General features: G+C 41.6%; 1 protein-coding gene across 4 annotated transcripts in view; it reads left to right on the top strand.

Moving 5' to 3' along the window:
* The window catches only part of RIF1 (replication timing regulatory factor 1), a 49,424-nt gene extending 30,791 nt beyond the window's left edge, over window positions 1-18,633 (top strand). For 2 of the 4 annotated variants that reach the window (XM_061608801.1, XM_061608800.1), the window contains exons 27-35: window positions 242-331; window positions 413-479; window positions 1,196-4,042; window positions 11,630-11,776; window positions 12,361-12,438; window positions 12,535-12,650; window positions 14,734-14,887; window positions 17,047-17,155; window positions 17,523-18,633. In XM_061608801.1, coding sequence (XP_061464785.1) covers window positions 242-331; window positions 413-479; window positions 1,196-4,042; window positions 11,630-11,776; window positions 12,361-12,438; window positions 12,535-12,650; window positions 14,734-14,887; window positions 17,047-17,155; window positions 17,523-17,743 — 3,829 coding nt within the window. In that variant the 3' untranslated portion in view covers window positions 17,744-18,633. The remainder of the gene's footprint in view (window positions 1-241; window positions 332-412; window positions 480-1,195; window positions 4,043-11,629; window positions 11,777-12,360; window positions 12,439-12,534; window positions 12,651-14,733; window positions 14,888-17,046; window positions 17,156-17,522) is intronic. The other 2 variants (XM_061608803.1, XM_061608802.1) reach the window with 1 other exon arrangement.
* Window positions 18,634-21,409: the final 2,776 nt, after the last annotated feature.

Genomic DNA, 21,409 nt, shown 5'->3' with positions numbered 1-21,409 from the left:
TGCATCTGTGTTGGAATTGCTTTTTAAGATGTGTTTAAAGTTTTTTTGAAATATGTTCTTAAGATGTTTTGTTTTAATATGTTTTAAAGTCTTTTGTTTTTAAGATGTTTTAGAGTGTTTTAAGTGTTTTTGTCTGCCACCCTGGGCTCCTTCTGGGAGAAAGGGCAGGATAGAAAATAAATAAATAATACTCATTTTATTGGAATGTTGATCAGCTCTAATTACTTCGATTTTTTTGCAGGGTCGATATTCCTACTATGTACAATAATTTGGATGCATCCCAAGACACTACCTTGTTTTCCCAATATACACAGACACAGGAAGATTATTCGTAAGTTTAGGTACCAGCAGAGCTTTGAAATGTAGAATGCTTGGATTTTCAGTGCATCTAAACAAGTGGCCTTTATTTTAGGGATAAACCAGCCTCCGTAGATGTGAGGGAAGAATCTGGGAAGGACGACAACAAAACGGTGTCCCAGGTATCTTCCTATGTCTAATATTATTGGGAATTGGTAATAATGGCTTTTTTATTTTTCTTGATAAAGGATTTGTGGGGAAAGGGATGTAGTATGTTGCTGAAGTAAAGCATGTGCAACTGCTGACATTTGCATGTTTTCATCAAAACATGCCTGTTGATATATGAAAGAATGTTAAAGTATATTGGATGGTTTTAACTCTGTTTTGGGGTTTTGAGTAAAGGCATAATCTTACCTCTACCCTGCCATGGTGCCTATCTGTTGAGGGAACTTCATCAGGTTCTGGTTAGAACAAGCTACTTGATTTTTTAAATCAAGTTTTGATTTATTTATTTTTGTTATAGTTAAAGCAAAATTGGGGGGGGGAGTTGAGTTAGCAGTTTTATTTTCCTGCATGTTGTTATCTAAACAAACTCTGGAATTGTAGAAACCAAAATTAAACTGGAGTGCTTGCAATTCTGGTAAAATAACAGAAAAGCTGTCCCAAGAGATCTAGACAAATACCTTATTTTCACTACAATAAATGTTAGCCCAGGACATGGTCTAAAAGTCCATGCTGTAGTTATTTTGCTGAAGCTAAGCAGATCTGGCTGTATGGATGAGAGTGCCTGAGAATAGCATATCATCCCACCTTGAGCTTCTTGGAGGCAAGGTGGGATGGGAAATAAGTAGTATAGTCTCTGTAACGTATAATGATGCTGTAAATTATTTGAATGCAGAGTGAAAAAGTGGCAAGTGACCTGCTTGGCATTCCCCATGAAATCACTGAAAGATGCAAGACAAATGTACTTCCAGAGAACACTAATTCTACCAGTACTGAACAGCTTACTGCCCTTGGGAAACAGAGCTTAGATCCAAATTGTGAGGAATCAAAAACGTGTGCTCCTAAAACAGTTCCGGGGAAGACATCGGTATTGGATAATTCTCTAAATGAAAGCACCTCTAATGTCAGCAGCTGCAGCTCTGCCTCTAGTGATGTCATTTCAGGAACCCCGCAGCCTGTAAGCAGAAGACAATCCTTCATAACATTGGAAAAATTTAATAGTTCAGAGAACAGACCCTTCAGTCCTACAACTTTCAATGTGTCTGGAACATCTGGAAGCATTCCTTTATTAGCTAAACAAGAAAGCATGAATGATTTAGATGATTCTTTCAAAGCAAAGCCAGATGTGGAGAATAATAACACCTTCAAACTCAAAATGGAAGAAACCATCACTAGGCCGAAAAGATCATGCTTAGAAATGCTAGATGCACTAGAAACTTATGTCAAAGTCAAAAGAACAAAAGAAAATAAGGCTACTTCAAAATTGCAATCTGAGAGCTCCCTTGGTATAAGGAGGTCAAGTCTTAGGCAAAATAAAACTGATCTTTCAGAAGAAAAAAAGTCAAAGATAACAGAGTTACATCAGGATAAAAATAGGCTGGTATCTCCTGCTGACCATGCAGAAGACAGGCAAGAGTTGATTGGTGAAACACAAGAAGCAGAATATTTGCTGGACCTCCCACCTCAGGTTTCTGAGTTGAATGTGATTGGAAGTACAATAATAGAAAACAAACAAGTTTTGGACAGTGCTGCAGACACTAAAGCTGGGGCAAATGTAGACTCTAAGGAGAATACCCCTCCAGATGTGGTTGTGTCAGTAGCTACAGTATCTAATGTTAGCCAAAGTCCACAACTTTCACCTAACCAAAAAGCATTGAGGCGTTCTTTGAGACGAAAACCAGAAACTGCAGAAGGCACTTCAGATAGTCAGGACAAAGAGAACAGTCAACAGAAAAAAGATGGGCATAAAGATGGTGAAAAGGTTCCACTGAAGAAGACTCCACAAAGTAAAGAGGCTGCTGCACAAAAGCAAAAATCTGTTCCTGAAAAAGTGATAGCTGCTCAAGGAACTGTAAAGAAAGAAAGCAGTGTGCATGGAAGTAGGACTGCAGAAGGTGCGATCTCAAAGGAAATCCATGCATCAAGAACTAGCCAAGAGGAGACTAGCATAATTACTGAAAAATCTGAAGGCAGTAATGACATCAATAACTTGCAAGATTCTGGGCCAGACACACCTGGTGAGAAACCAAAGGGGGTTCCACGTTATCATACAAGAAGAGCCTCACAAGGATTACTTACCAGCATAGAAACCTCTGAGTCCGATAGTTCTGAAACACGAGAAGAAGATACCAAGAGAAAAAGGTCAGGAAGATGGAAAAATAAAGGTAGTTCACTTGGAAGCCAAGTGAAGGAAGAGCTAGAAAGTCAAGAGCTTCATTCACAGGTGGCAACAGAAATCCAGACCACTTCAGCAGACAATAAAGATGTAATGCGTTCTGAGGAACACATGGAAATAGCATTAGTGTCTATTGTTAATGAAAGAGACAAAGAAACTTTCCCACTTAGTGAATGTCCAGGACTTAAGCAAGATACAGACACCTCCCTTTGCAGAGATTCTTCAGATACAGAGGGAAATGCTGCCAAAGTGCTGACACACACCATTTCTGAGTCAGCTCTAGAAAGCAGACAGGAAACTAGAGTTCTTGATAAAGATTCTGATCCCTGCTGCAACACAAGCTATCTTAATGAGATTTTGGAAAATGATGCTTCTGTTACTGCAGTTGGTGCTTCTCCTTCATCTGAGAAGCCGTCAGAGATACCTAAATGCCAGCACAAAAGAAGCAAGCGGACAAGAAAATCAAAGAGCTGTGACTGCTGTGGTGAGAAGCCATCTGCACAGTTAGAAAAGTCTACCACCGAGCTAAAAAAAGGAAGTAGCCCAGAACTAAAGTTAAAAGAGCCTAAAAAGATTAGTAAAGTAACAATGGCATCATGCATTCCTGCTATTGCGGCTTCTCATTCTGCTGATACGCCCAGTATAGAACCTTATGCAATGAACACCCCACTGCCTTTCACTAGGGATTTCCCTGATTCACATAGAGGTATGGCATCTGAAGGGGATTTGCCAGGAGATGACGCTCCAGAAGACGAACTCAAGAAATCATCTTGTGTTGAAGGTGAAAGTGACGTGCCTGTTACAGAAACTCTGGATTGTGTTGACTTGGCTGAAGCAACTTCAGAACCAAGTTCAATAGATGCCGATTCAGAAAAATCCATTGTTCAGTGTCTGCCTTTGGAAGTAGACACAGAGCCAGGTGCAATAAAAAAGGGAGATAATAATCAAAGTGGTCAACCAGAAGGTAGCACTGATGTAGAGATGAATGTGGACAAACCTGAGGAAACAAAGGCTCATGAATCAATAGACAGCATTGTTCAGAATGCTACTGACAAGATAGTATCCATAACAGAGGTACCAGAACCTCAGGAACAAGATGCAGAAAGTGATATAGTGGGCACATCAGTAGAATCAGAAATCTCAGCTTTGGTACAAAAGGAAAATATTTCAGATTCTCCTCTAAAGCTTAAAGAACTTGATGCTGTCTCTTTGGCCAAGATTAATGAAAGCCCTAATGGAGTGCAGGCACGCTGTATGTGGTCTCCATCAGCTTCTCCCTCTACCAGTATTTTAAAGAGAGGTGTAAAAAGACAACAAGAAGAAGATTCACCATCACCTGCAAACAAGGTACTTTAAGCATTTGTCTTTATCCATGTGAATATCTTTGTATGGCATATATGTCCTCTATACAATTCCATATGATACTTTCTCCCTTCCTTAATAAGAGCTGAAACCTACACGATCTGCTCCTTGTCCCTCTCCATGCCTATATGACAACATCATCATCATTATTATTATTTATATTCACTAATAGGCAAAAAACCTTGCGGTTTAAAAATGGACCTATAGCCCACAGACATTTCTATCAAGCTTTAAAAAGCAGGGAAATTGGGCAGCTATAGTGAATGCACCAGGGGAGCAGGAGACCTGACCTCCTCTCTGAGATATTGGACTGCCCTACAAAGTTGTCAAAATGCAAACACAATTTGGGTTGGTCTTTCACAGTCCAATCCATTTCCTGTGTAGCTTGGAAGAATTTGGTAACATGTGCCTCTGAGCATATGGTGAGTGGTGGCAATACCTGCCATCTCCAAAGATGGAGAATGACATTTTTGTATGTTTATTGGTGTTTGGTTCATTCCTGTGTTACTATTTCTACAGAGAATCTAATATAGAAAATGTTATTTCTCTCATTACTCATTCTAGAAACCTGTGTCAAACTTATTTTTATTAATTTCAAAGCCTTTTTGTTGGTCAGTGAGATATGATGGCGAAGACAGCCTTTTGTGTTTCAAATTGGAGGTTATATTCTATTTCTATTTTGGGTGCATTAACAGTTGAATCTGAAACTGCAATTTCATGTAAAATCAGACTGGTTACAATATGTTGCTACTTCAGGAATGACTCTAGCTGTTGAAAAAAACAAACTTGGCCTGCCCAAGATGCATGTTTTCAACCTACTATGCTTAAACGACTTCACTTAAGGAAAGGTGAACATCATCAATTAAAAACATAGAGCACACCTAGAATTTTGCTAGAACATATTTCACCTCCCACTGTTTTATCTTGTGCAAACTGAGAAGCTCCTGATGTCCACTGGAGACTATTCTGCAGAATAGTCAATGCCATTATTCCACAATTATTTTTGAAGGTTTTTTAGTGTAAATTTTGCAAAGTGTTGCTGTACTTCACATATTCACAGAAACAGAAGCAAAAGAAAATGATTTCCTATAGGAAACTGCACTAAAATTGCAAAGTAAATCACACATATTTAAAGTGACCATCTGAACTATGTCAACTGTCTTAATAATGTTGCTTCCTCCCTGCTAAAACAAGATCAGCACAGCACATGTCTTCTTTCTATTTGGGCTGATTGCAGGTGTTGCCACCACTCACGATATGCTCAGAGGCACATGTTACCAAATTCTTCCAAGCTACACAGGAAGTGGATTGGATTGTGAAAGACCAACCCACATTGTGTTTGCATTTTGACAACTTTGTAGGGCAGTCCAATATCTCAGAGAGGAGTTCAGGTCTCCTGCTCCCCTGGTGCATTCAGTATAGCTGCCCAATTTCCCTGCGATTGGGCAAGAGGGAGGGTGGGTTTGACTAGTTGCATACTTTTTGAGTTCAGTGGGATTTATTTCTGTCCAATCATGTTTGAAAGATCCTCCATGGCGCAGAGTGGTAAGCGGCGGTAATGCAGTCGAAGCTCTGCTCACGGCCGGAGTTCGATTCCAATGGAAGGAGGAAGTCGAATCTCCGGTAAAAGGGGTCGAGGTCCACTCAGCCTTCCATCCATCCGTGGTCGGTAAAATGAGTACCCGGCATATGCTGGGTAAAGAAATGCCGGGGAAGGAACTGGCAATCCCACCCCGTATATACGGTCTGCCTAGTAAACGTTTCCGACTCTTAGGGTGACTTCTTGCGACGACTCACACTATAAGTGCGGGGACACTTTTACTTTTTTAATCATGTTTGAAAGTGGAAATGGACTGCATTCAAGTTGACCCCAACTTATGGTGACCCTATGAATAGGGTTTTCATGATAAACGGTGTTCAGAGGTAGTTTTACCATTGCCTTCCCCTGAGGCTGAGAGGCAGTGACTGGCTTCATTTATTTATTTATTTATTATCATTATTTTTACCTGCCCTTTTTCCAAAACTGGAACTCACGGCGGCTTCCAGATAAAAGCACACATATAATTAAAAACATACAAAAGTCTAGATTAAAATCAAATTAAACAATTTACAGTATTAAAACCATTCATACATACAGTTAAAATAATTCAAACTCAGTTTAAAATAATACAATTAGGCAACAGCAATGCAGCACCCTTCAAGACCTGTCCTTAACAGCTTTCAGTTCCAAAGGCTTGTTGAAATAACAAAGTCTTTGCTTGCCGATGGAAGGACTGCAAGGAGGGGGCCATTCTTGCTTCCCTAGGAAGGGAGTTCCAAAGCCTCGGGGCAGCCACCGAAAAGGCCCTATCTCGCGTCCCCACTAGTCGTGCTTGTGAGGACGTAGGTATTGAGAGAAGGGCCTCTCCTGAGGATCTCAGGGCCCGGGCAGGCTCATATAGGGAGATATGGTCTGACAGATAGCCTAGACCTAAGCCATATAGGGCTTTATAGGTCATCACCAGCACTTTGAATTGTGTCCGGAAACAGAGTGGCAACCAGTGGAGCTTTTGTAACAGGGGAGTCGTATGGTCCCTGTAACCAGCCCCAGTTAACATTCTGGCTGCAGCACGTTGCACCAACTGAAGTTTCCGAACAGTCTTCAGAGGCAGCCCCACGTAGAGCGCGTTACAGTAATCTAAACGGGAAGTAACTAAGGCATGTGTCACCGTGGCCAGGTCAGATGGCTCAAGGAACGGGCGCAGTTGGCGCAGTAATCTTAATTGTGCAAAAGCACTCCTGGCCACCGCAGAAACCTGGGCCTCCAAATTTAAAGCTGAGTCCAGGAGCACACCCAAACTGCGAACCTGTGTCTTCAGGGGGAGTGTAACCCCATCCAGCACAGGCTGAATCCCTATTCCCTGATTTGCCTTTCGACTGACCAGGAGCACCTCTGTCTTGTCTGGATTAAGCTTCAATTTGTTCGCCCTCATCCAGTCCACCACTGATGACAGACACCGGTTTAAAACCAAGACAGCTTCCTTGGAGTTAGGTGGAAAGGAGAAGTAGAGTTGGGTGTTATCAGCATACTGATGGCACCGAACCCCAAGACAACCTCTCCCAGTGGTTTCATGTAGATGTTAAATAGCATGGGGGACAAAACTGAGCCCTGAGGGACCCCACAGGCCAACGGCCAAGGAGTCGAACAGGAATCCCCCAGCACCACTTTCTGGGTTCGTCCCTCTAGGAAGGAACGGAGCCACTGTAAAACAGTGCCCCCAAGTCCCATCCCAGCAAGGCGGCCCAGAAGGATACCATGGTCAATGGTATCGAAAGCCGCTGAGAGGTCCACCAGAACCAACAGGGACACACTCCCCCTGTCCAGTTCTCTGCGTAGGTCGTCCACCAAGGCGACCAAAGCCATCTCCGTCCCATAACCAGGCCTGAAACCAGACTGAAATGGATCTAGATACTCCGTTTCATCCAGGAATCCCTGGAGCTGGGAGGCCACCACACGCTCTATTACCTTGCCCAAAAATAGGATATTGGACACTGACCGATAATTATCCATTATGGAGGGATCCAGGGATGGCTTTTTCAACAAAGGCCTTACAGCTGCCTCCTTTAGGCACACTGGAACTCTGCCTTGTTCTAAGGAGGCATCGATCACTTCCTTCACCCACTCAGCCAGTCCCTCTCTGGCGCATTTAATGAGCCAGGAAGGGCAGGAGTCTAGAAGACATGTGGTGGCTCTCACCTCTCCAAGGATCCTGTCCACATCCTCGGGCTGTACAAATTGAAAAGAATCCATTATTATTGGACAGGCAGGAGCCAAAGTTACATCCAGTGAGACTGTATCAACTATAGCATCCAAGTCGGAACGAAACTGAGTGATTTTATCTGCAAAGTGCCGTGCAAATTCTTGGCTTCATGGCTGTGTGGGGATTCAAACCCTGGTCTCCCAAGTCATAGTCCAACACTGACCTGGGGGAGGGGGGAGGAGGGAGGGGAGGAGATTGGGTGGGCACTGGGCAGAGGGGAAGCCCCTTTCCTTTCCAAAAGGAGAACATTGCGAACAGTATCATTGCTTTTCAGCGTTTCCTCCTCCTTTTTATTCTACAGCAGACACATGTAGCCTCCCACCCAAATTGAAACCAAAGCTGTCCCTGGCCACATCCACACCAGGCCTTTATTTCACTTTGGACAGTCGTGGCTTTTCTGAAAGAATCCTGGGAAGTGTAGTTAGCGAAGGGTGCTGAGAATTGCTAGGAGATGCCCTGTTCCCCTCACGGACCTTTAATCAGAGTGGCTGACTGTTAAACCAGTCAGGCCACTGAAGGTCTCTCAGTGGAACAGGAGTCTCCTCTCAGCACCTTTCACAAACTACGCTTCCCAGGATTCTTTGGGGGAAGCCACGACTGTCTAAAGTGAAATAAAGGTCACGTGTGGGTGTGGCTGCCTGATTGATTAGGCAAGTCCAGCAGCAGTGAGTCTGGCTTTTAGAACACTGACAGTTGGTTCTTACTGAGCATGCCCGACACTATTATAGGGTTCCAGCCAAAATTTCTTAAATTAATTGAAAATCATCCAGGCATTTTTAAAAACTTTTAAACTGCAGAAGATGCAGGTCAGAGTATGCGGCAACATCAGTAACAAGATTACAGGTACTTTGTGAACATGGCTGATTTTTAATGAATTTCAACAGTTTATGAGAACTCTTAGAGAAAAAAGTCCAAAAGGCGTCTGGGTTTTTTCTCTCTCTCTCTTTAGACTTTGAACTTTCAATTCTTTCTGACTGTTTTGTGAAAAATGAGAGTGTTGTTAAGCAAACATTTCTGAGTTCAGGACTAGTAAGTTTTGTAAGGTTTTGTTTTAAAATGAGCTTATGGGATGCATCAGAATGGCATGGGGGGTATTTTCAATTTAACATTGCAGAATGTGAAAAATCCACGGTGGCTATAGTATACAGCCGCTCTTGTGGCTGTATAATTTAAACTTCTATCCCACCCTTCCTCCCAAAAGGAGTCCAGGGTGGCAAACAAAGGACAAAACACTAATAACATCTTAAAATCATCTTTTAATTTTTTAAAAAAAATCTTAAAAAGCAATTCCAAAACAGACTCAATCTGGGATAAGGTCTTACTTAAAAGGCTTGTTGAAAGAAGAAAGGTCTTCAGTAGGCGCCAAAAAGATAACAGAGATAAGCATGCCTGATATGCTTTAACACGTTTAAATCCCTGCGGGGAAACACCTTGGTCAGTTTCACAGCTTCTTTTTGCAGCTTTGTTTGCTTATGGGAATAAGCTACTTATGGTAACATAACGTATTTTGTTTGTCTGGGAGCTTGGACAACCTGTCACAGCAATATCAGCAATCTCAGTGCTGCAACTTGGAACACAGACTGAGGTGTGTTCCCAAATATCCAGCTCCCATACACAGTTGTTGTTTTTTTGTAGTAGGTGTTGCTCAGACATGAAGAAGTTGGGCATCTGAAGCAACTCCCATAAGGCTTATTTGCATTATTAATTGGAGGGGGGATGTGCCAGATAAAAATATATTGGCCATAGCCAGCACAGATGCTTGCACTTGAGCCCTCTTATGAAATCAGTGGAGCTTAAGTGTGATAACAGCCTTGGTTTGTGGATGTTCTTAATTCATGTTGCACACAGAATTTAGATGATAGTTGCAACTGCTCCCAGCTCCAAGTATCTAGCAACCTTTGATGTTTATCACCATTTGCTCCACAGTTGACTAGTCTTCTGTGCTGCTGTTTCATACTACAGTTTTCATTTCCATGAATGAAATTGTGCTCGTTGGCCACTCTCAGAACAGGATGCTAGACTAGATGGGTCATTGGTCTGATTCAACAGGCTGCTGTTACATTTTTATGCATAATAAAAATAATGCTAAAGTGAACTAGTCAGGCTCTATTTGAAATTCAGGTGTAACAAGCTACTCCTTGCCATGTATCTTACCAATATCTGACACAAGTTTTTTTTAAAAAAGACCCAAATTCTCATTTACGGGAGCAGCTCCTGTAGACATGAGCATATAAAATCTAGTTGCCACATAGGCACCTGATAGTATAGGGTCTTATTCAGTTAATAGTCAGTGCACTTGCTAATAGTTCTCAAATGTGAAAGTACTCAAATACTCAAGTACTCAAGTTCATCTTGTTCCAACCAAAGGTTAATGTTGATCATTGGGTCTCAAAAATGCAATGCAGATCTCAGGCAGATATGAACAAAATGTATAATTTCCTCTCTTTAGGGAGCCGCGTACTTCCTGTCGTTTGTGCTGTGCAGAGTAATACAATTAATCCTATGTATATCTCCCTAGAAATGAGTCCCACTAAGCAGTAGTTATTCTAAGAGAAGAATGCATAGCATTGCAGCTTAAGTCTGTTGTGCTACAATTATATCACTTGCCATTTTAGCCTGCTCCCTTTTCCTGCCCATGACTGGCAGAACTTGTCTGTCTTTGCTTCAGGGAATTTTTTCCCCTTTGCTAAGGATATATACTGTGATACTTTTTGAGGACTGTGATGTCCTTCCCTGGTTCTCCCTGTCAGGTTCCCACCTGCTTGTGGCTACTGCCTTTCACTAGGCACCACCAGGGACTCCACCAGTCCGGACTGTCCTTTATATGGTTTCTCACTCCGCTCTAGCACAGATCTCACTAGGTCCCACTGCTAGGCAGCACCACCAGTCACTTCCTGTAACCAATACTCCCAGAGACCTTGCCTCAGTCTCTCTATAGCTTGTTACTTTGTGACTGTGTGGCTATGCTGTTCCCAACCCCTTTGTATCTTTATATATAAAGCATACAACTCTGGGTTGCTCTGGATACTTGACTTGTTACAATATCTCCCTTCACCGCTTCCACCATTAGATACAGTTTCCCTCCAGCCTTGGTAATTACCTTGCCCTTCCTTCTGGTCTGTATATTCCCCAGCCAAGGATCAGGCCTTTGGTAAACCCAATAAGTATGTATTTGCTAATAACAGGAAATAACAAGATTACTTTAGGAATGTTTCACAAGCGTATGGTTTCATATATGGTCACTCTTTATGTTTCTGTTCATATATATACCCTTTAAATATCAGCCAAATAAAATCCAAACTTCCCTCAGAACTCTGCCAACCAACCCTCACCAAACGACCTCACTCCAACCAACTCAACAACTTCTCCCCCTCCCATCACTCACAAACCTCCATTTATACTTCAGCCAGCCAGCCACTCAGCCAATCATCATCCAGCATACTTCATCTTCTCACCCATGTACTCCCCCTTTCTCTCTCAGTCAATTACCATACATCACCTAATAGACCCGCACTTACCATATTTACAGATGCTTAACCTACAGGAACATCACAAGGACCCTATAGGGCATATTGTATGGGTCCAAATCTGCTATAGTGGCTTAATGCTTCTATCTAGGTCATGTTTATCAGTTTCTTTTTGAAAAGATATGAATGCTAGCTACTTCCAGAAAAAATTCCAGTTTCCCGTGAAAATGATCACTTCATGGTTTCTGATGTATCTTTATTGTAAGAGACCTTGTATTTAAAATCTATTGAATATCTCTGAACAGAGCCGACGAGTTTCCTTTGCCAATCCGATCTACCAAGAAGAAGTGGCAGACGACATTGACAGGCGAAGTCCTGTGGTTAGAACCCACTCTTCTAATGGTTCACAGTCTTTCAGAAGTATTAAATCTTCACCTAACCACCAAGCCAAGGTAATATCTGGAATTCTCTTTTTACTTGTTCATTCCTAAGAGATTGATCTCCAACAGCAAGAATTTTGCAACAAGCTACACTGCTTGTAATGATAGAAAAGAGCAAAGGCTTGAATTTGGAGATTTCAGTGCAGGAGTAGAAAGGCCATTCATGTGCCTATGGAGGCTTTTCTGCCTCCCCATCCTAATTTAGCCACTTGATTTCCCCAAAAGCCACTCTTGAGAGTCTATTGACCTTCCAGAGCAGTATGCAAAGTGAGGAAGGGGGATGCAGAAGGTGCGTGGGAGACATCCACTTGTACATACAAGTGCATAATTATATGGGGACTTCGACTCTGAGTTTAAAGGTTTCAGGGAAGTAAAAACAATGCCAGGTAACATACCATTTTCTAAAACATAGTTCACTGACTTAGTCTGCTGGAAAGAAATGGCTGCCTCTAGTAGTATGACCCATTACTTTGAATTAGCTATTGTCCTAAATTAAAGGACCCTTTTGAGTCATATGATTTTTAATAAGACTAGTCATAGGGTTTTAGATAATTCCTGTGATCCTGAGAGAGCTTTTTCCCTCTTTTCCTATCCAGCATATTACCACTCCAACCAAAGGATCTCTGCCCCCAGGATCTCGTAGCCATAAATATAAGAGCTCAAAGAAGTGTTTAGTAAGATTTGCTTCAGTTTTATGGATCTCTTCTCTATTTTCTCCGCTATTCATCTTTTAAATTTAGCCAAGTTAATTATTTTCTGTACTATTTAAGATCACTGAAATGGTGAAGGAACCACTACCAGCTCCTACAGAAAGCATATATCCTGCATTGGTGGGCTGTAAAGCACCTGTTGACACAATTTTGCCTCAGATTACTTCAAATATTTGGTAAGTAGCAAATCACTGAGATGACCAGTGCGGAAAGACTTCTGTGGCAAATGTTGGAGTTGTTAGCGTGTATTTATGAGGTCTATAGCCAAGTACCAGTAATGTAGAGTAAATGCCAGTCACACACAGAAGCACTTCAAGTAAGAAGGACTTTTATTGGCAAGTAGCACCAACAGGTCCTATTAGTAGAGTTCAAACACTCACTAGCACAAGTCACCAACAGAGTTACCAGCATACCGCTCCGCATCAACACCTTTGTCTCCTTTTACACCCCCCCACAGGCTGCTCTCTAGCTCTCGGCTTTATGGGCTAAAGTGTGAAGAGCTAATCTCCCGCAGCTGTGTCTGTAACGTTTGCCAAGGTTAACCACTCAGCCTTCCCGTTAACTCATTCCTCTCCTGTTTTCCTGGAGGATCTAAAACATTTACTCACTGGTAACAGGAGTATTCTAGTTTGCATATATCCAGTGATGCTGGTATATAGTGGCGATATGTTCATATGCACAACATCTGTCTCAAGCCACACAGATGGAATAAGCACAGGTGCTTTCTGTTGCAGAGGAATAACAAAACCTTAGGGTAGCACTCTACTTCTGGTTCTTTCTCTCTCTCTCTCTGTGTAGAGTTGAGATGTATCTCTGATGATATCCGCAAGAGAATATACGTTTTGTACATCATAGAAATAAAACTATGTACCTGATACACCAAACAAAGAGCATATTTTTCATACTTGTTGCAGAGCACTGGTCCTGACTCTCTAGCCTCTTTTTCTCCTATACTAGGAAGCAAATGCTTAAAACAGGTGTAGGGGTCGTGTAGCCCTCCAGATTTTGCTGAATGACAACTCCCAGCATCCCTGGCCATTGCGCATGCTTGCTGGGGTTGGTGGGAGTGGTCATTCAGCAATATATGGAGGGCCACAGGCATCTGGCTTAAAATCTGTCTCTAAGACAGACTGGAGAAAGTAACACACTTGAACATTCTACAGCCAGTTAATAATATCTTCATAGGAAAATATTATGAGAACAGGCTTGACAGTTGTACAAAACAGTTAAAAAACAAAAGTAATATCTTTATTTATGTGTGTTGAAACACACACACACACATTTTTCCACTCTGGCAGGAGACTTGAAACATGCTGGTGTGCAAAAAGCAAGCTCAAGCAAGTATTGTAACTTGCTGTTCTGAAACTCATTCTGTTTAGTAGAAAGCTGCCTTGACAAGGAAGATCTCTTTTTGGGGGTGGGGTGGGGAAGGGAATGCTTTAACTTCCACATGGGTATGCTCAGGCAAAGCTTGGTGACCTTTTGACTAGCTGCTTTAGGCTGCAGTCTTGCAACACAGAAGCATTACCTGCTACAGGCAGCTCTAACTCATAAGCATGTAAATTTTAAGGTGGGGAAGGGGAATTAAGATCTGCCACCAACATTGCTATATGTGTTGGCTCCACATTTGAACTTTGCATGTTGAGTGCAAAGATCTGAAGGGAGATTCAAAATGAAGGCATTTTGAAGTCCTTCAGGTTGTCCCTCCCATTGTTTTCTTCCTTCCCTCCCCCCCACACACCCCCAGACACTTACCCTAATTAAGAAGTGAAAGATGTGCAGGTGAGGTGGGGTAGTCCTGGGAGCAAACTTCCTTCCTTCCTGATAGTATTACAGTGTGGCCAAAATGGGCCTGTGAAGAACAGCGATGGCTGTCTGCTACAAGATTGGAAGCAAATGCCTGAATGCACATACCATTGTCAGCAGAAGTGGAGCTGGTGCATGTGGGGCGTGAATGCATGCCCCTCTCCCAACAAAGCCCACATGTCGTCATCCAAATGCCTGAATAGAGCTTTATGCATGTATGTTGGAAGTAAAAATGCTGCCTTTACTATGTTTATAGAATAGATAAATATTTGGGTAACTCATTGTATGAATCTATAAATCTTGTGTTAAAGTAGAAAAACACTTTTTGAAGGCAAGAGTACTTTTTTGTTTCAAAGACTAGCATTTTTAATTAGGTTTGCTCTTTTTGATCTTGCCTATATTTATGTGTTAAAAAAGGGAGAAAAAACTAATGCTGCTTCTGATTTGTCTAAGGGCAAGGGGATTAGGACAACTCATTCGAGCAAAGAACATCAGGACTGTAGGCGACTTGAGTTCTCTGACAGCAGCTGAGATCAAAACGCTTCCCATTCGTTCTCCCAAAGTTTCTAATGTTAGAAGGGCTCTGAAAGGATACCATGACCAGCAGGTAAGCTTATTTGTATTATAAGAAAGAGCAAAATCGGGTGTGTGGGCTTGTTTTCACATTGGAAGAAAAAATTGTGTGAAACACCAATAAACATTATTGGTTCTTCAGCTGAAATTGAAACTTGGAAATCAACACTGTATTTGAAATTTGAATAAAAACAAGTGGGGACCCACAGTGTATATCTACCACTCATAACAGGAATGTTCCTGTACAGGGCTTCAGCCAATCTGGAACTTCTAGCCTTATTTTTTGCAGGTGAAAGGGAAGGAGAAGAGAGATACCTTTCTTATTTCCCATCCTCCTGAAATCTTTTCCTGCTATGCTATATAGCACGTAGACTCTGGTTTGGAGTCAGCTTGTAGTCTTCCATGCTTGGGGGGCTTCACTACTCTCTGTAGGCGGGAGGATTTCAGAGAGTGAAAGAAGCAAGTTGTCTCCCCCCCTCCTTCTTGTAACCTTACATAGCATGGGGAGGGTAGGTTTTAAATTTTGGGTACACATCTCCCTTACCCTCTTCTATCCCCCCCCCAGTTGTCAACTTTCAGCAGCCAGATTCCCCCCCCTTCCATTTCTGATTAAATCTTGAATTGAACTCAAGCTTTTGTTGTGGAAACCATTGAGTATGGGGTTTGGGGCTCCCCCTTAACTTAGAGCTATTTTTTTAAGGAACCTGGGAAGACCACCAAGTATACAGTTGCAGGGTGGCCCTCTTTTATTTAATTAATTTTTGTACAAAGATTTCTATCCAACCCTTAGGTTGCTTTTGCACCACACCCGACGAATAAGAACAATTAAACCATAAAATGCAATAACATTGCAAAAACACAATATAATGGTTCTTGGAAGAGTGGACTTGATTACAAGACATTTTGTTTCTAAAATCCCATTATTTTTACTTGAGCTGAACCACTTAGTCTCATGGGATGTTTTTAAGTAAAAGGGATCTTTGTCACTCAAAGCAGGTATGGCATCATAGAACGCTTAAGAGGGATGCATGCTCTGACAGCGAGGGAGCTGATCTAGCAGGTGGAATGAGGGAGGGGTGGAGCCTTGCTTGTGGTGGAAGCTTCATACTGCTCCTGTGGTACAGAGATCTTGCCAAAAATAGCTCTGTCCCTCTGAGCTGCTTATACCTTTTCTGCCTCAAGTTGTTAAGAAATCGATTATCTGAGCCTCTTCCTCAGGTCACATGGTGTTTCCCTGTGCTCTCCAGCGCATGGCGGACTGATTGGCATAGTTGCAGGGAACTTCTGCATTATTATGTTTATTGTTTCTGGGGAAGACTGGATACCAGCTATCCTTTGAAATGCCATTTCCCTCTGTTATGCTTCTGGAGTTCCTGTTCAGCTTGTGGCTTCTGGGGGCTATGTGTTGTATGCAAAGCAGCCCTAAGTAAGTGTCCTGTCAGCTCAATAGGATTTCCTCCCCTCTCAGTTCCCCCAATCCTTCAGAGCAGATTGTGCTACTGGAAATCTTTGCACTGACAGGACCTGTTAGTTGGATACTGCCCAACAGTTCTTACTGCTGGTTCTTGTCTCTGTGGCTTTATGACGATGCGATAGAGACAGAGTTCTGATGCCCTGTTCATTTGCAATAGCCATCATCAGCTCAGCTCCCACTCTGCTTTCTTTCCATTAGTAATTTTTGGGCAGACTTATCAATCCATTCAGACTTTTCATTCATAGGCTTCCAATACTTAACTGGGAAATTAAAGATAGCAGTAGCAGTAGAAAAGATGGCAGGTGTAAGAGGGGTGTAAAATTATACAACTATAAAGACATGGCATATTATAAAATACTTGCCCCATACATCACAGCGTACATTTGTTTATGCATTGTTGTAACTGGAAGCATCTGCAACTTGCAAATACTATTCCAAAGTATTGTCCTCTGTTACCAAGAGCACTTTTCCTTTGTGTGTTAAGTCTCAGTTCATTACCAATTAGTACTTATCCAGCCCATAACCTGCTCCACATAATAATTCAGAATATCAGTAGCTTTCCTGGTAATGGCAAGCATCAGGCACCCATCCCCAAGTTGAGTATTGGAAGGAAGGAATGATATTAATTATAGATTATGTCATCTGCAGTATTCAAAATTGCTTCCAAATAAAATATATTGCAGTGAAATTAACACTGCCCCCCCCCCCAAATTGTGCAGGTAAAATCTCGTGGAATTGAAGAAATTGCTGGCCTAGATGATACAGAGAAACCGATGAATGGCATTGATGAGAAGCCCTTTTCCACAAATGAAGATAAAGTCGAAACAGGTAAATATTACTTGCCATCATGCAGCTTATATGCTAGAAGTATAATGCAGACTGGGTATGTGAGTGAGTATACTTAAACCATTTGCATCCAAGTTAAGCCCATTGTCTACATTACTTACAGCAGTGTGATTGTTGTCATTTCATGGCTGGTCCCAAAAGCACACACACTTCCTCCCACGTGATATGGGCTGTTGCATACCACTCTAGCAATACCTGCCCCATTAGGGCTATAATTAGCATTGTATGTATGCAATTGCACAGTTACAAACTGGTTGCATATGTATTGTGGCTCTAGTTTGATTCTAAATAGGATGTCTTTGCAAAGAGAGGTGGGTGGGTGTGAACTGTTTTTTAATTTTCTTTCTAGACTTGAATGAGCCAGTTGCCTCCAGCGCAGATGAGCAATCGACTACAAATCTTTTTGCCCACATCAATATGCTTGCTGCACATTTTACTTCTGAAAATCTTCTCGACTATTCAGGGAGTGAACTCTTTGAAATGCAAGAAAAACTATATAGCATGACAAACTGTATTATGAAAAACCTGCAGACTCGCTGGAAGTCACCATCCCATGAAACCACTGTTTAATAATGAGTACTTTGTTCTTAGCGTAGACTTGATTACAAGACATTTTGTCTCTAAAACCCCATTATTTTTATCTGAGCTCACCACTTAGTCTTATGGGATGTTTTTAAGTAAAAGAGATCTTTGTCACTCAAGGCAGACATGGCATCAATGTGTATATCTAAAGAAATTTAAGTTCAGTGCATTTGCTATTCAAGTTTTTTTATTGCTGCTATGCAGAGTTTTCTGGATAATTTTGTTAAGATACAGAAAAGCTGTGAAAACCAACTTGCCTAGTATCTTCACTATATTTTTCAAATGCAGGCTTTTTTATTCCTATGGTGTATTGCATTGTAGAAAACCCCCAAATTTCACTCCTCTGAATGAAACTTGAAGTGTTGACAGATATACCAAAAAGAGAGATACAAACCTTTCAGCTATTGGTGTTTTGGAAAGCACCGACTCTGTAGGTTCTCTTCATATTAAGATGTACAGTACTAAATTAGTGTTTCAAAACAGTATTTCCAAACTTTTTTCTATCAATCTCACAGTTCTATTTTTGCATGCATTTATTATGCAAAAAGAAAATCTCTCTGTATGCAATTCTGATGCAGTATTCTCAGGATCTATTTGCATGTCCTTCAGAATTTTTATATCTAACAGAGCTATACTTGTCTTACTCCTTGAGTCATAAGTAGGTTGGACATGAATAGCTGTATATTATGTATAGAAATACTAGTTGCAAATGTTATAAATTATGATCTCCATATGAAATGCACTGTCAAAACATCATTGGATGGGAGAAATCTTGTTTGTATAGAACACACTATTTGCCATTATAGACAACAATGGGATCAATTCACCTGTTAGGAAGTAAATATATGTATATATGAATAAAATAATGAACTGCTTTATGTGGAGTTGTATTTTGAGTAGAATTTGTTATACTGTGAACATAAGAACATAAGAAGAGCCTGCTGGATCAGGCCAGTGGCCCATCTAGTCCAGCATCCTGTTCTCACAGTGGCCAACCAGGTGCCTGGGGGAAGCCTGCAAGCAGGACCCGAGTGCAAGAACACTCTCCCCTCCTGAGGCTTCCGGCAACTGGTTTTCAGAAGCATGCTGCCTCTGACTAGGGTGGCAGAGCACAGCCATCATGGCTAGTAGCCATTGATAGCCCTGTCCTCCATGAATTTGTCTAATCTTCTTTTAAAGCCGTCCAAGCTGGTGGCCATTACTGCATCTTGTGGGAGCAAATTCCATAGTTTAACTATGCGCTCAGTAAAGAAGTACTTCCTTTTGTCTGTCCTGAATCTTCCAACATTCAGCTTCTTTGAATGTCCACGAGTTCTAGTATTATGAGAGAGGGAGAAGAACTTTTCTCTATCCACTTTCTCAATGCCATGCATAATTTTATACACTTCTATCATGTCTCCTCTGACCCGCCTTTTCTCTAAACTAAAAAGCCCCAAATGCTGCAACCTTTCCTCGTAAGGGAGTCGCTCCATCCCCTTGATCATTCTGGTTGCCCTCTTCTGAACCTTTTCCAACTCTATAATATCCTTTTTGAGATGAGGCGACCAGAACTGTACACAGTATTCCAAATGCAGCCGCACCATAGATTTATACAACGGCATTATGATATCGGCTGTTTTATTTTCAATACCTTTCCTAATTATCGCTAGCATGGAATTTGCCTTTTTCACAGCTGCCACACTGGGTCGACATTTTCATCGTGCTGTCCACTACAACCCCGAGGTCTCTCTCCTGGTCGGTCACCGCCAGTTCAGACCCCATGAGCGTATATGTGAAATTAAGATTTTTTGCTCCAATATGCATAATTTTACACTTGTTTATATTGAATTGCATTTGCCAATTTTCTGCCCATTCACTCAGTTTGGAGAGGTCTTTTTGGAGCTCTTCGCAATCCCTTTTTGTTTTAACAACCCTGAACAATTTAGTGTCATCAGCAAACTTGGCCACTTCACTGCTCACTCCTAATTCTAGGTCATTAATGAACAAGTTGAAAAGTACAGGTCCCAATACCGATCCTTGAGGGACTCCACTTTCTACAGCCCTCCATTGGGAGAACTGTCCGTTGATTCCTACTCTCTGCTTTCTGCTTCTTAACCAATTTCTTATCCACAAGAGGACCTCTCCTCTTATTCCATGACTGCTAAGCTTCCTCAGAAGCCTTTGGTGAGGTACCTTGTCAAACGCTTTTTGAAAGTCTAAGTACACTATGTCCACTGGATCACCTCTATCTATATGCTTGTTGACACTCTCAAAGAATTCTAATAGGTTACTGAGACAGGACTTTCCCTTGCAGAAGCCATGCTGGCTCTGCTTCAGCAAGGCTTGTTCTTCTATGTGCTTAGTTAATCTAGCTTTAATAATACTTTCTACCAGTTTTCCAGGGACAGAAGTTAAGCTTACTGGCCTGTAATTTCCGGGATCCCCTCTGGATCCCTTTTTGAAGATTGGCGTTACATTTGCCACTTTCCAGTCCTCAGGCACGGAGGAGGACCCAAGGGACAAGTTACATATTTTAGTTAGCAGATCAGCAATTTCACCTTTGAGTTCTTTGAGAACTCTCGGGTGGATGCCATCCGGGCCCGGTGATTTGTCAGTTTTTATATTGTCCATTAAGCTTAGAACTTCCTCTCTTGTTACCACTATTTGTCTCAGTTCCTCAGAATCCCTTCCTGCAAATGTTAGTTCAGGTTCAGGGATCTGCCCTATATCTTCCACTGTGAAGACAGATGCAAAGAATTCATTTAGCTTCTCTGCAATCTCCTTATCGTTCTTTAGTACACCTTTGACTCCCTTATCATCCAAGGGTCCAATTGTCTCCCTAGATGGTCTCCTGCTTTGAATGTATTTATAGAATTTTTTGTTGTTGGTTTTTATGTTCTTAGCAATGTGCTCCTCAAATTCTTTTTTAGCATCCCTTATTGTCTTCTTGCATTTCTTTTGCCAGAGTTTGTGTTCTTTTTTATTTTCTTCATTTGGACAAGACTTCCATTTTTTGAAGGAAGACTTTTTGCCTCTAAGAGCTTCCTTGACTTTGCTTGTTAACCATGCTGGCATCTTCTTGGCCCTAGCGGTACCTTTTCTGGTCTGCGGTATGCACTCCAGTTGAGCTTCTAATATAGTGTTTTTAAACAACTTCCAAGCATTTTCGAGTGATGTGCCATGACTTAAAGAAGCTGGAAGTCTTAGGAGTTCTCCCTGTATCCTTCCAAAGCTGTTGAATTGAAGATGAACTTGGGAAGATCCTCCCTCCAAGTTGCGCTCTTAGATAGACCTTTTATTCTTTAGCTCTTGCCCCTCCTCAAGCCAGCTTCAGATTATAAAATTGATTTTTTTATGTCCTGGCTGCTGTTTTGCTGGCTTGGGTGGATGGGACTTGGGGTCCAAAACATGTCAGATTGCTCACTAATTCGATCAATAAATAATTCAAACCATTATTGTGTATTTTTCTGCCCTCAAAAACAGTTATTTTTGTTTGTCATGTGACACCATTTTAGCTATTGGCCACCATTCCACTAAAGCTTTGTTCAAATAGGTTTTGTTGAACTCTCAAGGAAATATCTTGACAAATAGGGAATTAAGAGCTGTTGGGAAGGAGGTTATGTGAGCTGTAACGTGAGGGTGAGAGAAATAGGAGGGCAGAGAACTCAACTTCTG

The sequence above is a fragment of the Rhineura floridana genome, chromosome 2 (assembly GCF_030035675.1).
Source record: "Rhineura floridana isolate rRhiFlo1 chromosome 2, rRhiFlo1.hap2, whole genome shotgun sequence".
NCBI lineage: Eukaryota > Metazoa > Chordata > Lepidosauria > Squamata > Rhineuridae > Rhineura > Rhineura floridana.
This window is presented reverse-complemented; position numbering and strand designations above follow the sequence as displayed.